The 20,100-nt window shown below is 39.1% G+C and overlaps 1 protein-coding gene and 1 long non-coding RNA gene across 2 annotated transcripts in view; one reads left to right on the forward strand and one right to left on the reverse strand.

Annotated features, from left to right (window-relative positions):
- Window positions 1–20,100, forward strand: part of LOC133540086 (uncharacterized) — a 250,771-nt gene that overhangs the window by 19,800 nt on the left and 210,871 nt on the right. The gene's annotated exons all lie outside the window — the stretch shown is intronic.
- Window positions 10,338–20,100, reverse strand: part of calcr (calcitonin receptor) — a 205,479-nt gene continuing 195,716 nt past the window's right edge. Inside the window, exon 22 of the mRNA XM_061882575.1 lies at window positions 10,338–12,564. Within this exon, the coding sequence (XP_061738559.1) occupies window positions 12,361–12,564 (204 nt within the window). The 3' untranslated portion in view covers window positions 10,338–12,360. The remainder of the gene's footprint in view (window positions 12,565–20,100) is intronic.

Below are 20,100 nucleotides of genomic sequence, written 5' to 3' on the forward strand. Positions count from 1 at the left end.
AGAAGCAAAGCACTGCCAAGCCGGAGAAATCCTAAAGTGAGTAAGAGCCAACTTTGTTAGGCCGGAGTACAAAAGCCCCCAGGTGTGAAAAATCAAGTGTGTGCAGCATGTCTAATTAAAACTGCTGTCAACTCAAACAACAAATACCCCCTAATCCCCTTCCCTTTTAATTTGAACCCCATTAAAGGGGAACTCTACACCGTATTTCCGCTAATTAATTTAAAACTTCTTCTCACTCCTGCGCTTACCAAAGGCATGCGGTAAAAGTAAGCATGCGCTAATTATTTTAAAACCTCTTTTCACTTACCAAAGGCATGCAGTAAAAATTTGAGTGTGATGTAAGCTTGGACCTTAAATCCTACTGAATAGCTCTTAATCTTCTTCCCTTTATGCGATTTCAAATTAGCGATATTGAAATCAGCCTCCTCCATTTTGAAAATGATGACAGGGGAAGTGTCACTCGTGACGTGACGAGTTTGACCCGGTGGTAATTCAAGGCAGACGCATACTATATGCCCTACGGCAATTCAAGGAAATACGGTATATATATATATATATTTTTTTTGTCCTGTCCAGCTTCTCAGGCAAATCATGTAGTTGATGTAGATACCCATATCGGCTGTTCAGATGTACCGTATTTCCTTGAATTGCCGCCGGGGATATAGTATGCGCCTGCCTAGAATTACTGCCAGGTCAAACTCGTTTCGCATAATAATAAGCGCATGCTTAGCTTTAACGCCGGGTCAAACTCGTTTCGCAAAATATTATTTTTATTGACGCATGTCTAGAATTTCTGCAGGGTCAAACTCGTCACGTCACGAGTGACACTTCACCTGTCATAATTTTCAAATTGGAGGAGGCTGGTTTCAATAATTTGAAATCGCATAAAGGGAAGAATATTAAGAGCTATTGAATATGCTCTAAAGAACAGTAAGCCCCTATGTTTTATTAATATACCGTAGCTGCGTGTGTCAAATATGAGTCATTAATAGACTCCCGCCTCCTGGTGGTAGAGGGCGCTAGTGATCCTTCTTGCGACTACTCGGCTGCAGAAGAAGTGACAACAAGCAGCAAGAGTGAGCAGCGATCGTTTATTTTTTCCTTTCGCTCGCACTTTTAACATGGAGGATTACATATCTAAAATAAAACAGACCCAATGGGATTGGATCGAGTTTTCATCAAAACATCCAAAAACCGCCAACATAACTCAATTTACATGTCACGGTTTGAATATTGACCAATTAGTAGCGATATCGTTATTATAATTATTTTTAGCGGCACCATTGAGAATAGAATAGAATGGACTTTGTCATTAGATGTCAGCAATCTTGTTCTGTCTCCCTGTAATGTTTGTCTAAACTTGAATGGGATTGTGCTGAAAATTTTAATTTTCCTGAAGGAACTCTCCTGACGGAATAAATAAAGTACTATCTAATCTAATCTAATCTAGAGATGTCCGATAATATCAGACTGTCGATATTATCGGCCGATAAATGCTTTAAAATCAGAAATTATCGGTATCTGTTTCAAAAAGTCAAATGTATGACTTTTTAAAACGCCGAATGCAAGGCATACTTGGTCAACAGCCATACAGGTCACGCTGAGGGTGGCCCTATAAACAACTTTAACACTGTTACAAACGTGTAAACCCACACCAAACAAGAACGACAAATACATTTTGGGAGAACATCCGCAGCTAACACAACATAAACACAACATAACAAATACCCAGAACTCTTTGCAGCACTAACTCTTCTGGGACGCTACAATATACACCACTCCGCTACCACCAAACCCCGCCCCCCCTAACCCCGCCCACCTCAACCCCTTGTTTTTCGATTGATTGATTGATTGAAACTTGTATTAGTAGATTACACAGTACAGTACATATTCCGTACAATTGACCACTAAATGGTAACACCCCAATAAGTTTTCCAACTTGTTTAAGTCGGGGTCCACGTTAATCAATTATTAATAATTAGGGGTGTAACGGTACGTGTATTCGTATTGAACCGTTTCGGTACAAGAGTCTCGGTTCGGAGGTGTACCGAACGAGTTTCCACACAAGACATATTAAGTAGCGTACCGCACGTTGTGTAAACAATGCACGGCATGCTAGCAGCGACCGGGCTACGATAGACTGACCATACCTCATCTTTTCACCGGACATGTCCTCTTTTGAGGGGCTGTCCGGGTGGAGTTTCTTAAATGCTTCAAATGTCCGGCATTTGAAGTTTGGGTTGCGTGTATTTTCAATGTACGTTCGGGGTTGTGAAGGGGTTAAAAAACAAAACAAATTGTGCACGCAGCAACATTCGTGAGGGAGGGGCAGAGACAGAGAGAGCGAGAGAGTTATGATAAACGCGCATGCGTCACCAGGCTCTGCTTTTCACCAATAGATTTATTGATTGTATTTTTCATTATCTATAGCAGGGGTGTCAAAAGTGTGCCCCGGAAGCCATTTTCCGGCCCACAGCTAATGTTATAAAGGCCCACGGCACATTCTAAAAATACTATTAAAATAAACAAAAACACAACAAAAGTGAAATAAAAAAGCTTAAAAGTTAAATGTAATTTAGAAAAAGTTGCAATGTTGACTAATAAAACAAAGCTGTTTTTTTTTCTTTCAAACTGTCATTGCTCAGAACATAATCCATCCATCCATTTTCTGCCGCTTATTTCCGTTCGGGGTCGCGGGGGGTGCTGGCGCCTATCTCATCTACAATCGGGCGGAAGGCGGGGTACACCCTGGACAAGTCGCCACCACATCGCAGGGCTCAAAATCAATGTTATTATGAATTATTGACCTATCCAAGTCACCCATTACTTCACATCAAATATTCCACTAAGGAAAATATTTTTGGTGGAAGATTATGCAAATTTGGTAAATATATAACCCAAAAATTAATATTTTGTTGTTTTCTTACCTTATCGAAAATGAACCGACCCGTGACGTCTGAACCGAGTTATGTACCGAACCAAAATTTTTGTGTACCGTTACACCTCTAATAATAATAATGAATGAAGTTTGTAACGCACTTTACAATTGTTAAAATCTCAAAGTGCTACCAAGTATAAAAAAAATAAAAATAAAATAAAAATAGAAAGTTTAGAATATATAATAAAAAATTTAAATGGAAATGGAATCATGAAAAACACTAGATAAAACAGATAAAAATAGAAATAAAAGCATGAAAGCACTGGATGAAACAGTGGTGGAAACACTGTATCTTATTTGCTGATGTTACTCTACTGTTGTTATTGTTATTGTTGTGTTTGTCTCTCTGTCTTATCCCCCTCATGTCCCCGTAATTTCTCTCTCTGTCTTCCTTGTTTTCTTCTTTCCATCCCCTCCTGCTCCGGCCCGGCTGCAAAAAATGATAATATAAATACATTTAATAAAGTCCAATACAAATAAGGCAACAAGTGAAGTATCCTTCATTTCTCTTTTGTAAAGTACCGTTTTTCCTTGAATTGTCGCCGGGGCGCTAATTAATTTAAAACCTCTTCTCACTCCGGCACTTACCAAAGGCATGCGGTAAATTTAGGCCTGCGCTTAAAAATTTGAGTGTGATGTAAGGATGCCATCATGAAAAACACATATACTAAAAAAAACGTTATTATGGTCTTACCTTTACTTATAAATGAAGTCCATGCACAGCTTCTTCCGATCAAAAGCATCGATAACTTGTTTATAGAAGTCTTCCTTATCTTTCTTCAGTTTTAAAAGGCTCTCCGTCTCAATGGAGGTCTTCCTTTATTACATGGGTGTCAAACTCATGTAATTTAATTTGGCCCTTGAGGCAATATCAATTTAGCATTAGAGCTGGCCCGCCGGTGTTATACAGCGTCGGTGCCGCTGTAACACTGCATTCACCGCTAATACTCATACTTGCCAACCCTCCTAATTTTCCCGCTAGACTCCCGAAGTTCAGTGCCCCTCCCAAAAATCTCCCGGGGCAACCATTCTCCCGAATTTCTACCGATTTCCACCTGGACAACTATATTGGGGTCGTGCATTTAAGGCACTGCCTTTAGCGTTCTCTACAACCTGTCGTCACGTCCGCTTTTCCTCCATACTAACAGCGTGTCACATAATATTTGTGGCTTTTACACACACACACACAAGTGAATGCAAGGCATACTTGGTCAACAGCCATACAGGTCACACTGAGGGTGGCCGTATAAACAACTTTAGCACTGTTACAAATATGTGAACCCACACCAAACAAGAATGACAAACACATTTCGGGTGAACATCCGCACCGTAACACAACAGAACAAATACCCAGAACCCCTTGCAGCACTAAACTTCCAGCAAACTGACCAATAATTAACATTTTATCCATGCTTTTTCTCTTGCTAGTTCAAGGCTTGAATGTTTGGTTCATTCATTATTGTTATTTTATTTTCAAATTTCTTATTAGCCTGTGGGAAAAAATTGACAGTTACCTCAGAAGATTGCAAATATAAAAAAAGGCATAACATTTTAATTCAAATTTTGTTTGATATGCCATTGATAATTAATATTATTATTATTTGAAACTGGATTTTGCATGTCACTAAAGTTATATAAGCCTTGATTGTTCAATATTTAATGCAAAATTTGTTTGGGTCCCTATTAAAAGGTTAGTTTGTTCAACCTTGGCCCGCGGCTTTGTTCCGTTTAAAATGTTGGCCCACTCTGTGTTTGAGTTTGACACCCCTGCTTTATTACCTCCTGCTTCGACTGAAAGTCCAGTTTAGAACACTGTTTTATTTTAGATATGTAATCCCCCATGTTAAAAGTGCAAGTGATAGGAAAAAATAAACGATCGCTGCTCACTCTTGCTCATTGTTGTCACTTCTTCTGCAGCCGAGTAGTCGCAGAAGAATACTGTCTCTTCTCCACTGCAAAGGGGCCAGGGGCCCACTCCAATTATAAACACTCAATTTTAAATCCATCCATCTTCTTCCGCTTATCCGAGGTGGGGTTTGACGCATGGTGCAATAACCACTAGCTGACAAATAGTGTGCTAATCGCCAGCTGACAACTGGTGTGGTAATCACTGTATTTTGCATATATTGTATTTGTTATATTTTTTATATATTCAAATAAAACAATATATCAGTATATATAATATACTGTATATGTAATATGTAAATATTACATGTTATATTTTATATTGCTACTATGGTACATTTTTAGTCTACTTTATACCTTTTTGTTTTCTGCCCTTGTGTGCATTATCCTTTCCATCCTTAGTACCTGAGCTACCGTGTAAAACAATTTCCCTCAAAGTTTGTCTAAGTCTGTCAAAACGAGTGCGCTAATTGCTAGCTGTCAACTACTGCACTAATCGCCAGCTGGCAACCGGGGTGCTAATGGATAGCTTTCTGAAACGGTAACATGAATACATTAATAAATTAATATATTTGAGGGACAAGAGGTAGGAAATGGATGAATGAATTTATAAAATAAATACTATTTGTATTCATAAAACTGCACGATACATTGAGTAGTGAGTCACTGCTATTTCAATGTTGATGTGGATTTAAAGTAGGGCTGGGCGATAAGGACGAAAAAGTATATCTCAATATCATTTTCGGTGAAAGTTTACATAATCAGATACTCATTTTAAAAATTGAATTGAATGACAACTGTTCTGTAAAAAGTCAGTGGCATTTTTATTAATTTATATCGGGGCGTTATAGCTTGGTTGGTAGAGTAGCCATGCCAGCAACTTGAGGGTTCCAGGTTCGATTCCCCCGCTTCTGCCAGCCTAGTGTTTTTGGGCAAGACACTTTACCCACCTGCTCCCAGTGTCACCCACTTTGGTTTAAAAAATGTAACTTAGATATTGTGTTTCACAGTGTAAAGCGCTTTGAGTCACTAGAGAAAAGCGCTATATAAATATAATTCACTTCAGTTCACTTCACTATGAACCCAGTTAGTCAAGACGGGGATCTGTAACTAAGTGCACAGCTCGGTACGTCTCTCCTCATTGAGCTAAATTGAACTCTGTCTATGCATGATTCCTTGCTTCTTGTCTGTTTAATACAGGGGTAGGGAACCTATGGCTCGAGAGCCAGATGCGGCTCTTTTGATGACTGAATCTGGCTCTCAGATAAATCTTAGCTGACATTGTTTAACACGATAAGTAATGAATAATTCTGCTGGTAGTCACAATGTCAAAAGTAACGTTCAAAATATAAAACATTCTCATGCATTTTAATCCATCCATCTGGTTTCTACCGCACCTGTTCAAGAAGTCTCATTAATGGTAAGAAGTATTTTATTTATTGTTGTTTGCTTCAGAATAACAGTGTTATTAAAAAGAATAAGAGACTTGTTTTATTATACTCTAAAAATGTTGGTTTTACTTAAAAATGCACGCATTTAGTTGTGTTCAGTCTTAAAAAAAATATTATATGGCTCTCACGGAAGTACTTTTTAAAATATTTGGCTTGTATGGCTCTCTCAGCCAAAAAGGTTCCCGACCCCTGGTTTAATAGATGTTGTCAGTGTTTGAACCTGACATCGGGGACCCCATCAAGTCATAAAAATGGGGTCCCACAGTACATTTGTGGGGTCCCACTCTTTTGTAAGCGTTTTGAAAACAAATGATAAATGTATGCTGTATGATGTTATATCTCACATTCTATATTGTGTTCTGGAAAAAGGTTGTCATATATTTAGTAGCTTGTGCAGCCCTTTGAGACACTTGTGATTTAGGGCTATATAAATAAACATTGATTGATTGATAAACGTTAATTCATTCATTTTAAAAAATACAAAAGTTTTAATCAGAAGGGTTCAATCTCTCTCCTGTGGTAGTTTGAAGCCGACACAGCAAACGCGCTCAGAGGAGATAATGTTTGAAAAAAGGTGACGTTTTTTTTTACAAAACTTTTGTTTTGAAGAGGTATTTGGCAACTTCCTGTTGATTTTTACTGAAGGATGTCAATGAATGAAATGTAGGTCTAAGTGAGACCTACATAGAGGTTTTTGTTTCATGTCTCTATGACATTCCTACCAGAAGTTACAAGCAGTTGTGTCTGTGTTTTCTTCCCAAGAGCAGTTTTGTCTGTGTTTTATTCCTAGGGGGCGCTAGAGCGCAATTTTGAGTTTTGGGGTTGTTTTCTTTTTTATTAGATCGCAATTTTCAGCAGTCCTGATGTGTGTGTCGAGGTTTGTGAGTTTTAAAGTATTTTAAGGGGGTCAAATTACAGCTCAGAGGCAAAAATGACATTTTTTAGGAAACTTTTGTTTTGAAGGGGTTTTTGCCAACTTCCTGTTGATTTTTGCTGAAGGATGTCAATGTATGAATTCTAGGTCTAAGTCAGACCGACAAAGAGGTTTCAGGTCTGTACGACATTCCTAACGGAAGTTAAAAGCAGTTTTGTCTGTGTTTTTTCCTAGGGGGCGCTAGAGCGCAATTTTGAGTTTTGGGGTTTGGTTTTTTATTAGATGGCAATTTTCACCAGTCCTGATGTGTGTGTCAAATATGGTGAGTTTTGAAGCATTTTAAGGGGGTCAAATTACAGCTCAAAGAGGCAAAAATGACATTTTTTAGGAAACTTTTGTTTTGAAGGGGTGTTTGCCAACTTCCTGTTGATTTTTGCTGAAGGATGTCAATGTATGAATTCTAGGTCTAAGTCAGACCTACATAGAGGTTTTTGTTTCATGTCTGTATGACATTCCTAACGGAAGTTAAAAGCAGTTTGTCTGTGTTTTATTGCTAGGGGGCGCTAGAGCGTAATTTTGAGTTTTTTTATTTTTTATTTTTTTATTAGATCGCAATTTTCACCAGTCCTGATGTGTGTGTAAAATACGGTGAGTTTTGAAGCATTTTAAGGGAGTCAAATTACAGCTCAGAGGCAAAAATGACATTTTTTAGGAAACTTTTGTTTTGAAGGGGTTTTTGCCAACTTCTTGTTGATTTTTGCTGTAGGATGTCAAAGAATGAAATCTAGGTCTAAGTCAGACCTACATAGAGGTTTTTGTTTCATGTCTCTACGACATTCCTAACGGAAGTTACAAGCAGTTTTGTCTGTTTTTTCCCTAGGGGGCGCTGGAGCGCAATTTTGAGTTTTGGGGTTTGGTTTTTTATTAGATGGCAATTTTCACCAGTCCTGATGTGTGTGTCAAAAATGGTGAGTTTTGAAGCATTTTAAGGGGGTCAAATTACAGCTCAAAGAGGCCGCGGAATAATAATAAAGAATAATAATAACAATAAAACCTTACAAATAAAATAGGGTCCTCTGTCCCAAAGGGACATTCGGTCCCTAACAATTTTTTTTTGTATGTAAATGTATTGAGTTATATTAACAGCACATAAACAAACCGTTTAAATACCACAAAATTACATAACATGAATAAAATGGAAAAATATTCTTTCTATTTAAAAAAACAAACATATAGCGTTGCAAATAATACAAAAATGTATCAAACTCAGCCAAAAAAAAACAAACAAAAATTTTTTTTGCAGGCAGGCACTTTGTGATTTCCCTTGCTGGTTCGATGACCCGCCCGCCCTCTCTTGCCTCTAATTGGCCCGTCCCTAACCAATCCTGACTCAGCACAGTAAACAACCAACCAATCACGGATTTTCAGAACCAGGAACACACCAAATAAGCGGTGTTTGGTCATTTTAATGTGAAATCATTTATATCGATATTTTCTCAACTAATATTGTGTTTAAAAATATATCAATACATCATACAAACCTGATATATCACCCAGCCCTAATTTAAAGACATTAGAATTTGTGGAAAATTGCATTGGGAATACAAAAACATTTTTTTACGACCCCCCCTGCAGTACCTTTGAAGACCCCTGATATAAAGGACAATTCTGTGTCAAAATGACTGCTTCAAGTTGTAGAAACAGCAACGTCATACATAAAAACAATTGTTTCCAGCTTGAAATATATCCATCCATTTGTCCATCTTCTTCAGCTTATCCGGGGCGGCATAGCTCGGTTGGTAGAGTGGCCGTGCCAGCAACTTGAGGGTTGCAGGTTCGATTCCCGCTTCTGCCATTCTAGTCACTGCCGTTGTGTCCTTGGGCAAGGCACATTACCCACCTGCTCCGAGTGCCACCCACACTGGTAAAAATGTAACTTAGATATTGGGTTTCACGATGTAAAGCGCTTTGAGTCACTAGAGAAAAGCGCCATATAAATATAATTCACTTCACTTCACATCCGAGGTCGGGTCGCGGGGTCAGCAGCCTAAGCAGGGGAAGCCCAGACTTTCTTCTCCCCAGCCATTTCGTCCAGCTCTTCCCGGGGGATCCCGAGGCATTCCCAGGCCAGTTGGGAGACATAGTCTTCCCAACGTGTCCTGGGTCTTCCCCGTGGCCTTAACACCTCCCTAGGAAGGCGTTCGGGTGGCATCCTGACCAGATGCCCGACCCACCTCATCTGGCTCCTCTCCATGTGGAGGAGCAGCGGCTTTATTTCGATCTCCCCCCCCAGTTGGCAGAGCTTCTCACCCTATCTCTAATTTGGGCCGCTTGTACCAGTGATCTTGTCCTTTCGGTCATAACCCAAAGTTCATGACCATAGGTGAGGATGGGAACGTAGATCGACCGGTAAATTGAGAGCTTTGCCTTCCGGCTCAGCTCCTTCTTCACCACAACGGATCGATACAGCGTCCACATTACTGAAGACGCCGCACCGATCCGCCTGTCGACCACACCATCCACTCTTCCCTCACTCGTGAACAAGACTCCGAGGTACTTGAACTCCTCCACTTGGGGCAAGATCTCCCGGAGAAGGCACTCCACCCTTTTCCGGGCGAGAACCATGGACTCAGACTTGGAGGTGCTGATTCTCATCCCGGTCGCTTCACACTCTGCTGCGAACCGATCCAGTGAGAGCTGAAGATCCTGGCCAGATGAAGCCATCAGGACCACATCATCTGCAAAAAGCAGAGACCTAATCCTGCAGACACCAAACCGGATCCCCTCAACGCCCTGACTGGGCCTAGAAATTCTGTCCATAAAAGTTATGAACAGAGTCTGTGACAAAGGGCAGCCTTGGCAGAGTCCAACCCTCACTGGAAACGTGTCCGACTTACTGCCGGCGACACTGATCTGACACAATCAGACAGTCCGATACCCCATACTCTCTGAGTACTCCCTACAGGACTTCCCGAGGAACAAGGTCCAATGCCTTCTCCAAGTCCACAAAGCACATGTAGACTGGTTGGGCAAACTCCCTCAAGGACCCTGCCGAGAGTATAGATCTGGTCCACAGTTCCACCAGCAGGACGGAAACCAGACTGTTCCTCCTGAATCCAAGGTTGGACTATCCGGCGTAGCCTCCTCTCCAGCTTGAAATATAGAAATATTTAAGTCGTATCTTTTATTCATGAGTTTGCACTTTGATGTTTAGCGTGGGTAAAAAGCGGAGTAAGTGTGCAGCGTCACAGCACAGACACGGAGCTACCTGTACACTCTGGAATGACAAATCATAAAATATTCATAGAAACAAAATACCACAAATTTTATGTACACACTTCCAGAGCTTTTTGCAACATTTTGTGGCACGTGAGCCGACTGATGCTGGTTAAGTATTACAAACCCCGTTTCCATATGAGTCGGGAAATTGTGTTAGATGTAAATATAAACAGAATACAATGATTTGCAAATCCTTTTTGAACCCATATTCAGTTGAATATGCTACAAAGACAACATATTTCATGTTCAAACTGATAAACTTTTTTTTTGTGTGCAAATAATCATTAACTTTAGAATTTGATGCCAGCAACACGTGACAAAGAAGTTGGAAAAGGTGGCAATAAACACTGATAAAGTTGAGGAATGCTCATCAAACACTTATTTGGAACATCCCACAGGTGTGCAGGCTAATTGGGAACAGATGGGTGCCATGATTGGGTATAAAAATAGCTTCCCAAAAAATGCTCAGTCTTTCACAAACAAGGATGGGGCGAGGTACACCCCTTTGTAAGCAAATTGTCGAACAGTTTTAGAACAACATTTCTCAACGAGCTATTGCAAGGAATTTAGGGATTTTATCGTCTACGGTCTGTAAAAATCATCAAAGAGTTTAGAGGATCTGGAGAAATCACTGCACGTAAACAATATTACAGACCTTTACTTCCCTCAGACGGTGCTGCACCAAAAACCGGCATCAGTGTGTAAAGGATATCACCACATGAGCTCAGGAACACTTCATAAAACCACTATCAGTAACTACAGTTGGTCGCTACATCTGTAAGTGCAAGTTAAACTCTACTATGCAAAGCAAAACCATTTATCAACAACACCCAGAAACGCTACCGGTTTTGCTGGGCCCGAGCTCATCTAAGATGGACTGATGCAGAGTGGAAAAGTGTTCTGTGGTCTGACGAGGTCACATTTCAAATTACATTTGGAAACTGTGGACGTGTTGTCCTCCGGAACAAAGACGAAAATAACCATTCAGATTTTTTTAGGGGCAAAGTTGAAAAGCCAGCATGTGTGATGGTATGGGGGTGTATTAGTGCCCAAGGCATGGGTAACTTACACATCTGTGAAGGCACCATTAATGCTGAATGGTCCATACAGGTTTTGGAGCAACATTTGTTGTCATCCAAGCAACGTTATCATGGACGCCCCTGCTTATTTCAGCAAAACAATGCCAAGCCACGTGTTACAACAGCGTGGCTTCGTAGTAAAAGAGTGCGGGTACTTTCCTGGCCCGCCTGCAGTCCAGACCTGTCTCCCATTGAAAATGTGTGGCGCATTATGAAGCGTAAAATACGACAGCGGAGACCCCGGACTGTTGAACGACTGAAGCTCTACATAAAACAAGAATGGGAAAGAATTCCAAAGCTTCAACAATTAGTTTCCTCAGTTCCCAAACGTTTATTGAGTGTTGTTAAAAGAAAAGGTGATGTAACACAGTGGTGAACATGCCCTTTCCCAACTACTTTGGCACGTGTTGCAGCCATGAAATTCTAAGTTAATTATTATTTGCAAAAAAAAATAAAGTTTATGAGTTTGAACATCAAATATGTTGTCTTTGTAGCATATTCAACTGAATATGGGTTGAAAAGGATTTGTAAATCATTGTATTCCCAACTCGTATGTAAACAGGGTTTGTACAACTTGGTGCCAGGGTACCACATCTTCACCCGGTACCCTTTTGGTATAGAGCGCTTCCGTTCACTTCCTGTTGACGATCGAGGCTATATTTAAAAAAAAACGCCTCGACGTCATTTTGAACGGACAACGTTGTCCTCACAGTTATTTCCGTCTCTTCAAAAGTCTCAGGACAGTCACACAGTCATAGGAGCGCCTGTAGCTCTGTTTGTCCCCCCTGGAACGCCACCACACACCCTGGGGGATGGCAGTCACGCCTTCACAACTCAGGGGATCTCGCCCGATTTCAGCGCCACCAGTTCCGAGCTGTTCAAGTGTTCGCTGTTGCTGTCCTGGTGGTACATGAAGGGAGGGACCTCCGTGATGGAGGTGGCGGTGTAGGAGGTGGAGCGCATGGAGCAGTGGTCCTTCCGCCGCTGACCCCACTGAGTCTTGTACTGCATCCACTGTCTCTTTAGGGCGGCCTGCACCTGCACAGCAGTTAGGGGTTGTATGAGCTTGGCAGGTGGGACACAACAACATACTTCATCCATTTTGCAAAGCATATTTGATTAGTCAAACTGCCCCAAAGTCCAAACTGTGGAGGCTCTTCTTAGTAGGGATGCACTAGGGTTGTCTTTAATACCAATATTTTGGTACCGGTACCAAAATGTATTTTGATACTTTTCTAAATAAAGGGGACTACAAACAATGCCATTATCGGCTTTATTTTACCATATTTGATTAGTCAAACTTCCCCAAAGTATAAACTGTAGAGGCTCTTCTTAGTAGGGATGCACTAGGGTTGTCTTTAATACCAATATTTTGGTGCCAGTACCAACATGTCTTTTGATACTTTTCTAAATAAAGGACACCTCTAAAAATGTCATTATTGGCTTTATTTGATCATATTTGATTAGTCAAACTGCTCCAAAGAACAAATTATAGAGGCTCATTTTTGTATGGATGCACTAGGGTTGTCTTTAATACCAATATTTTGGTACCAAAATGTATTCCAATATTTTTCTAAATAAAGGGGACCACAAAAATTTTCATTGTTGGCTTTATCTTACCATATCTGATTAGTCAAACTGCCCCAAAGTACTAACTATAGTGGCTCATTTTTTAGGGATGCACCAATGGTGGTCTTTAATACCAATATTTTGGTACCAAATGTATTCAGATACTTTTCTAAATAAAGGGGACCACAAAATATGTCATTATTGGGTTTATTTTACCATATTTGATTAGTCAAACTGCCCCAAAGTCTAAACTGTAGAGGCTCTTCTTAGTAGGGATGCACTATGGTTGCCTTTTATACTAATATTTTGGTACCAAAATGTAGTTCCATACCTCAGAAAATGTCATTATTGGCTTTATTCTACCATATTTGATTAGTCAAACTGCCCCAAGGGTCAGTTTTGTAGGGATGCACTAGGGTTGTCTTTAATACCAATATTTTGGTACCAGTACTAAAATGTATTTCGGTACTTTTCTAAATAAAGGGGACCACAAAAAATGTCATTATTGGCTGTATTTTACCATATTTGATTAGTCGCCCTGCCCCAAATTAGTAACTATAGAGGCCAATTTTTGTAGGGATGCACCAGGGTTGTCTTTAATACCAATATTTTGGTACCGGTACCAAGATATATTTTGATACTTTTCTAAAGAAAGGGAACCACAAAAAATCTCATCATTGGCTTTATTTTACCATATTTGATTAGTCAAACTGCCCCAAAGTCCAAACTGTAGAGGCTCTTTTTTGTAGGGATGCACTAGGGTTGTCTTTAATACCAATATTTTGGTACCGGTACCAAAATATATTTTGATACTTTTTTAAATAAAGGGGACCACAAAAAAAGATGGTCATTGTCTATATTTTTCCATATTTGATTAGTCAAACTGCCCCAAAGTCCAAACTATAAAGGCTCTTTTTTGTAAGGATGCACTAGGGTTGTCTTTAATACCAATATTTTGGCACCAAAATGTAGTTTCATACTTTTCTAAATAAAAGGGACCTCAGAAAATGTCATTATTGGCTTTATTTTACCATATTTGATTAGTTAAACTGCCCCAAAGTCCAAACTGTAGAGGCTCTTCTTAGTAAGGATGCACTAGGGTTGTCTTTAATACCAATATTTTGGTACCAGTACCAAAATATATTTTGATACTTTTCTAAATAAAGGGGACCACAAAAAATGTCATCATTGGCTTTATTTTACCATATTTGATTAGTCAAACTGCCCCAAAGTACTAACGATAGAGGCTCATTTTTGAGGGATGCACCTATGGTGTTTTTTTATACCAATATTTTGGTACCAAATGTATTCAGATACTTTTCTAAATAAAGGGGACCACAAAATATGTCATTATTGGCTTGATTTTACCATATTTGATTAGTCAAACTGCCCCAAAGTCCAAACTGTACAGGCTCTTTTTTGTAGGGATGCACTAGGGTTGTTTTTAATACCAATATTTTGGTACCAAAATGTATTTCCATACTTTTCTAAATTAAGGGGACCTCAGAAAATGTCATTATTGGCTTTATTTTACCATATTTGATTAGTCAAACTGCCCCAAGGATCAGTTTTGTACGGATGCACTAGGGTTGTCTTAAATACCAATATTTTGGTACCAGTACTAAAATGTATTTCGGTACTTTTCTAAATAAAGGGGACCACAAAAAAATTCGTTATTGGCTTTATTTGACCATATTTGATTAGTCAAACTGCCCCAAAGTCCAAACTGTAGAGGCTCTTTTTTGTAGGGATGCACTAGGGTTGTTTTTAATACCAATATTTTGGTACCATTACCAAGATGTATTTCAATACTTTTCTAAATAAAGGGGACCACAAAAAAAGATGGTCATTGTCTATATTTTTCCATATTTGATTAGTCAAACTGCCCCAAAGTCCAAACTATAGAGGCTCTTTTTTGTAAGGATGCACTAGGGTTGTCTTTAATACCAATATTTTGGTACCAAAATGTAGTTCCATACTTTTCTAAATAAAGGGGACCTCAGAAAATGTCATTATTGGCTTTATTTTACCATATTTGATTAGTCACACTGCCCCAAATTACTAACTATAGAGGTTCATTTTTGTAGGGATGCACTAGGGTTGTCTTTAATACCAATATTTCGGTACCAGTACCAAAATATATTTTGATACTTTTCTAAATAAAGGGGACCACAAAAAATGTCATTATTGGCTTTATTTTACCATATTTGATTAGTCAAACTGCCCCAAGGGTCAGTTTTGTAGGGATGCACTAGGGTTGTCTTAAATACCAATATTTTGGTACCAGTACTAAAATGTATTTCGGTACTTTTCTAAAGAAAGGGGACCACAAAAAATTTCATTATTGGCTTTATTTTACCATATTTGATTAGTCAAACCGCCCCAAAGTACTAACTATAGAGGCTCATTTTTGTAGGGATGCACTAGGGTTGTCTTTAATACCAATATTTTGGTACCAAAATGTATTTCGATAATTTTCTAAATAAAGGGGACCACAAAAAATGTCGTCATTGACTTTATTTGAACAAAAAATCTTAGGGTACATGAAACATAGAAAACAAAAGCGAAGGGTATAAAAATGGACACATTTATGATCATATTTAAACTCATATTCTGAATACTGGGTTGAACATGCTTGGACTTTAAAAAAAAAAAAAAACAAGAACAAAAAAAAACTTTGAAAAAATAAAAATAAAACACCATTTAATGCCAATGATAAGGTTGGCCCTGATACTAAGATTTTGGTTTTGTGACCATTTTAATACTAATTCCAAAAATTTCATAATTGGCTTTATTTTAACAAAAAATCTTAGGGTAAATGAAACATATGTTTATTATTGCAATTTAGTCCTTAAGTAAAATAGTGAACTTGTCTTTTAGTAGTAAGTAAACAAACAAAGACTCCTAATTAGTCTGAAGTAAAATATTGTGTCATTTATACACCTATTATTTTGTACACATTATGAGGGACAAACTGTAAAACAATTATTATTAATCTACATGTTCATTTACTGTTAATATCTGCTTACTTTCTGTTTCAACATGTTCTATCTACACTTCTGTTAAAATATAATAATCACTTATTCTTCTCTTCTTTGATACTTTACATTAGTTTTGGATGATACCACACATTTAGGTATCGATCCGATACCAAGTAGTTACAGGATCATACATGGGTCATATTCAAAGTCCTCATGTGTCCTGGGAAGTATTTTCTGAGTTTATAAACATGAATTTTAAAAAAAGAAAATATTTTGTGATGATAAATAATATCGATGTAATCATAGTAGAATCAACAAGATACGCTCTGGCACTTGGTATCATTACAGTGGATGTCAGGTGTAGATCCACCCATGGCATGTATCCTCCTACAGTGTGTAGTGAAGCATGTTTAGCTATTCCTCGCTGATGCATGCAGTAACATATTGTGTCATTAATTATTCTTTCATTTTGTCAACATTATGAGGGACAAACTGTAAAAAATGGATTATTAATCTACTCGTTCATTTACTGTTAATATCTGCTTATTTTCCTTTTCAACATGTTCTATCTACACTTTTGTTCAAATGTAATAATCACTTATTCTTCTCTTCTTTGATACTTTACATTAGTTTTGGATGATACCACACATTTAGGTATCGATCTGATACCAAGTAGTTACGGGATCATACATGGGTCATATTTAAAGTCCTCATGTGTCCAGGGATGTATTTCCTGACTTTCTAAACAAAATATGAATTTTTAAAACAAGAAAAAATATTGATGTAATCCTATTATTATTGACTAGATACGCTCTTGTACTTGGTATCATTACAGTGGATGTCCGGTGTAGATCCACCCATGGCAATAACCAAAATATTGGTATATTTTAGACAGCGATGTATATTAAGCTAACCATCCAACACGCAATGTTAAAATATGAGCTAAGGGTTCTACATGGTTAGAACCAAACCTCGGACTAATGTTCAGAGAACATAAACATTAATGTGTAGAATCGTCTGTAACACTTTAACATGCGTAAATAGATTTATGAATGACCCACGTTCTAATGGTGACTCATCGAAGAATCGATCACTTCTGATCGGAAAATGTTCAAAATCCTTTTCTCTGAAACCCTGCCTGAGGAATGTAAAGTCCTGGTCAAAACTCTACATACACTTGTAAAGAACATCATGTCATGGCTGTCTTGAGTTTCCAATCATTTCTACAACTCTTATTTTTTGTGATGTACTGATTGGAGCACATACTTTTTGGTGACAAAAAACATTCATGAAGTTTGCTTCTTTTATGAATGTATTATGTCTCTACTGAAAATGTGTAACTAGAGTACAGCCCAATAACGTCTCTCCTTATTGAGCGAAATGTAACTCTGTCTCTGCATGATTCCTTGCTTCTTGTCTGTTTAATAGATGTCACCAGTGTTTGAACCTGACACTAACTCTTGACAAAATTGGTGCATTTAGGTTAAATGTGTCGGTTTTCTGACGTGGACTTGTTTCTTCAGCATTGTCCACACGTTTTAGTCGGGACTTTGGAAAGGCCGTTCTAAAACCTTCATTCTAGCCTGATTTAGCCATTCCTTTACCACTTTTGACGTGTGTTTGGGGTCATTGTCCTGTTGGAACATACAATTGCGCCCAAGACCCAACCTCCAGGCTGATGATTTTAGCTTGTCCTGAACAATTTGGAGGTCACATCACATGGACAAAGATAAGACCTTTTGGAGGAAAGTTGTGGTCAGATGAAACAAAAATGGAGCAGTTTGGCCACAATACCCAGCAATATGTTTGGTGGGGAAAAGGTGAGGCCTTTAGTCCCAGGAACACCACACCTACCGTCAAGCATGGTGGTGGTAGTATTATGCTCTGGGCCTGTTTTGCTGCCGATGGAACTGGTGCTTTACAGAGAGTAAATGGGACAAATTCTCCAAATTATTCAGGACAAGCTAAAGTCATCAGCCTGGAGGTTGGGTCTTGGGCGCAGTTGGGTGTTCCATCAGGACAATGACCCCAAACCCACGTCAAAAGTGGTAAAGGAATGGCTAATTAAGGTTTTAGAACGGCCTTCCCAAAGTCCTGACTTAAACATGTGGACAATGCTGAAGAAAAAAGTCCACGTCAGAAAACCAACGTATTTAGCTGAACTCCGCCAATTTTGTCAAGAGGTAGTGTCAGGTTCAAACACTGGTGACATCTATTAAACAGACAAGAAGCAAGGAATCATGCAGAGACAGAGTTAAATTTCGCTCAATAAGGAGAGACGTTATTGGTCTGTACTCTAGTTACTAGAGATGCGCGGATAGACAATTATAACATCCGCAACCGCTTCACCAAAGTCGTCATCCACACGCCGTCCACCCGAACTAACATTTTATCAGGACCGTACCCGCCCACCAACCGCCCGCTGAAATAGATCAGGGGTCGGCCGCCTTTACCACCCACAGAGCTATTTAAACCTGTTTCACAGAGTATCGAAGACAATTGGAGCCGCTAACGTTCTCGCGTTTATCCAAAAGCGTTCATCCTGATGACAAGAATATGGGCGTGCTTTGAAGCTATTGCCTTAAACATCTTCAACAATATATACGATCCGATTGTTAGTCTGGCAACATGTTGTGTGCAGCTTCCGCAATTACACGTACAAGATTGAAAGGCATACTGGGTGATACAGAGTACACTGATGGTTGTGATATAAACAACTTTAACACTTACTAATATGCACCACGCTGTGAAGCCACACAATACAAGATTGACAAACACATTTCGGGAGAACATCCTCACAGTAACACAACATAAACGCAACACAACAAATACCCAGAATCCTTTGTATCCGTGACATTTCCTGAATATATATATAATATATTTACAATAAAAACGACATTTTGACCCATTTTGGGTCTTAAAACTCTGAGTTTGAGAAACCCTGATTTATGGTGATTACAGAGCTCAGATACTTAAGGAGGCAAAACGCTGGAATAAATGGGGCAACACCTGCCAGGAGTAGGTGTTGTAAATTGTCGTCATCAACAGCATCAGTGAGTAGAAGAAATGTCGGAAGGATGGGGATGATGAATGTGTTTAGAAAACTATTTTGTAAAATATATATATATATATATATATATATATATATATATACTGTAACAGGAGCTAATGTTTCTGCCTGGGTTGTCTTGGAAATAATAATTTTCATGGTTGCTCATGATTTTTTATTCCATCCATCCATCTATTTTCTGCCGCTTATTCCCGTTCGGGGTCGCGGGGGGCGCTGGCGCCTATCTCAGCTACAATCGGGCGGAAGGCGGGGTACACCCTGGACAAGTCGCCACCTCATCGCAGGGCCAACACAGATAGATAGACAACATTCACACTCACATTCACACACTAGGGACCATTTAGTGTTGCCAATCAACCTATCCCCAGGTGCATGTCTTTGGAGGTGGGAGGAAGCCGGAGTACCCGGAGGGAACCCACGCATTCACGGGGAGAACATGCAAACTCCACACAGAAAGATCCCGAGCCTGGATTCGAACCCTTCGTATTGTGAGGCAGACGCACTAACCCCTCTCCCACCGTGAAGCCCCTGATTTTTTATTTTTTTTCTAAATTAAAAAAAGTTACATAACACGAGGAGTTCTGCTGTTGTCGTTTATCTACAATTGTTGCATTTGCATGATCCAGTGAACCGGCTTAAGAACTACTTTTCCAGTTTACATTTTAATATTTGTTCATTGTATTAATGTATTCCCAACAGTCAATTGTTTTCATTTTGTAACATGTCTCTTTCCAGTAGGCTACATGTACAGGGGTTTGCTGCTAGCGGGGTGTATAAAATAGTCATGATGTGTCATGAGTACAAAGGATTCTGGGTATTTGTTGTGTTACTGTGAGGATGTTCTCCCGTGTTTGTCGTTCTTAATTGGTGTGGCTTCACAGCGTGGCGCATATTACTAAGAGTGTTAAAATTGTTTATATCACAACCATTAGTGTACTCTGTGTCACCCAGTAT

Source organism: Nerophis ophidion, linkage group LG21, assembly GCF_033978795.1.
Source record: "Nerophis ophidion isolate RoL-2023_Sa linkage group LG21, RoL_Noph_v1.0, whole genome shotgun sequence".
Classification (NCBI taxonomy): domain Eukaryota; kingdom Metazoa; phylum Chordata; class Actinopteri; order Syngnathiformes; family Syngnathidae; genus Nerophis; species Nerophis ophidion.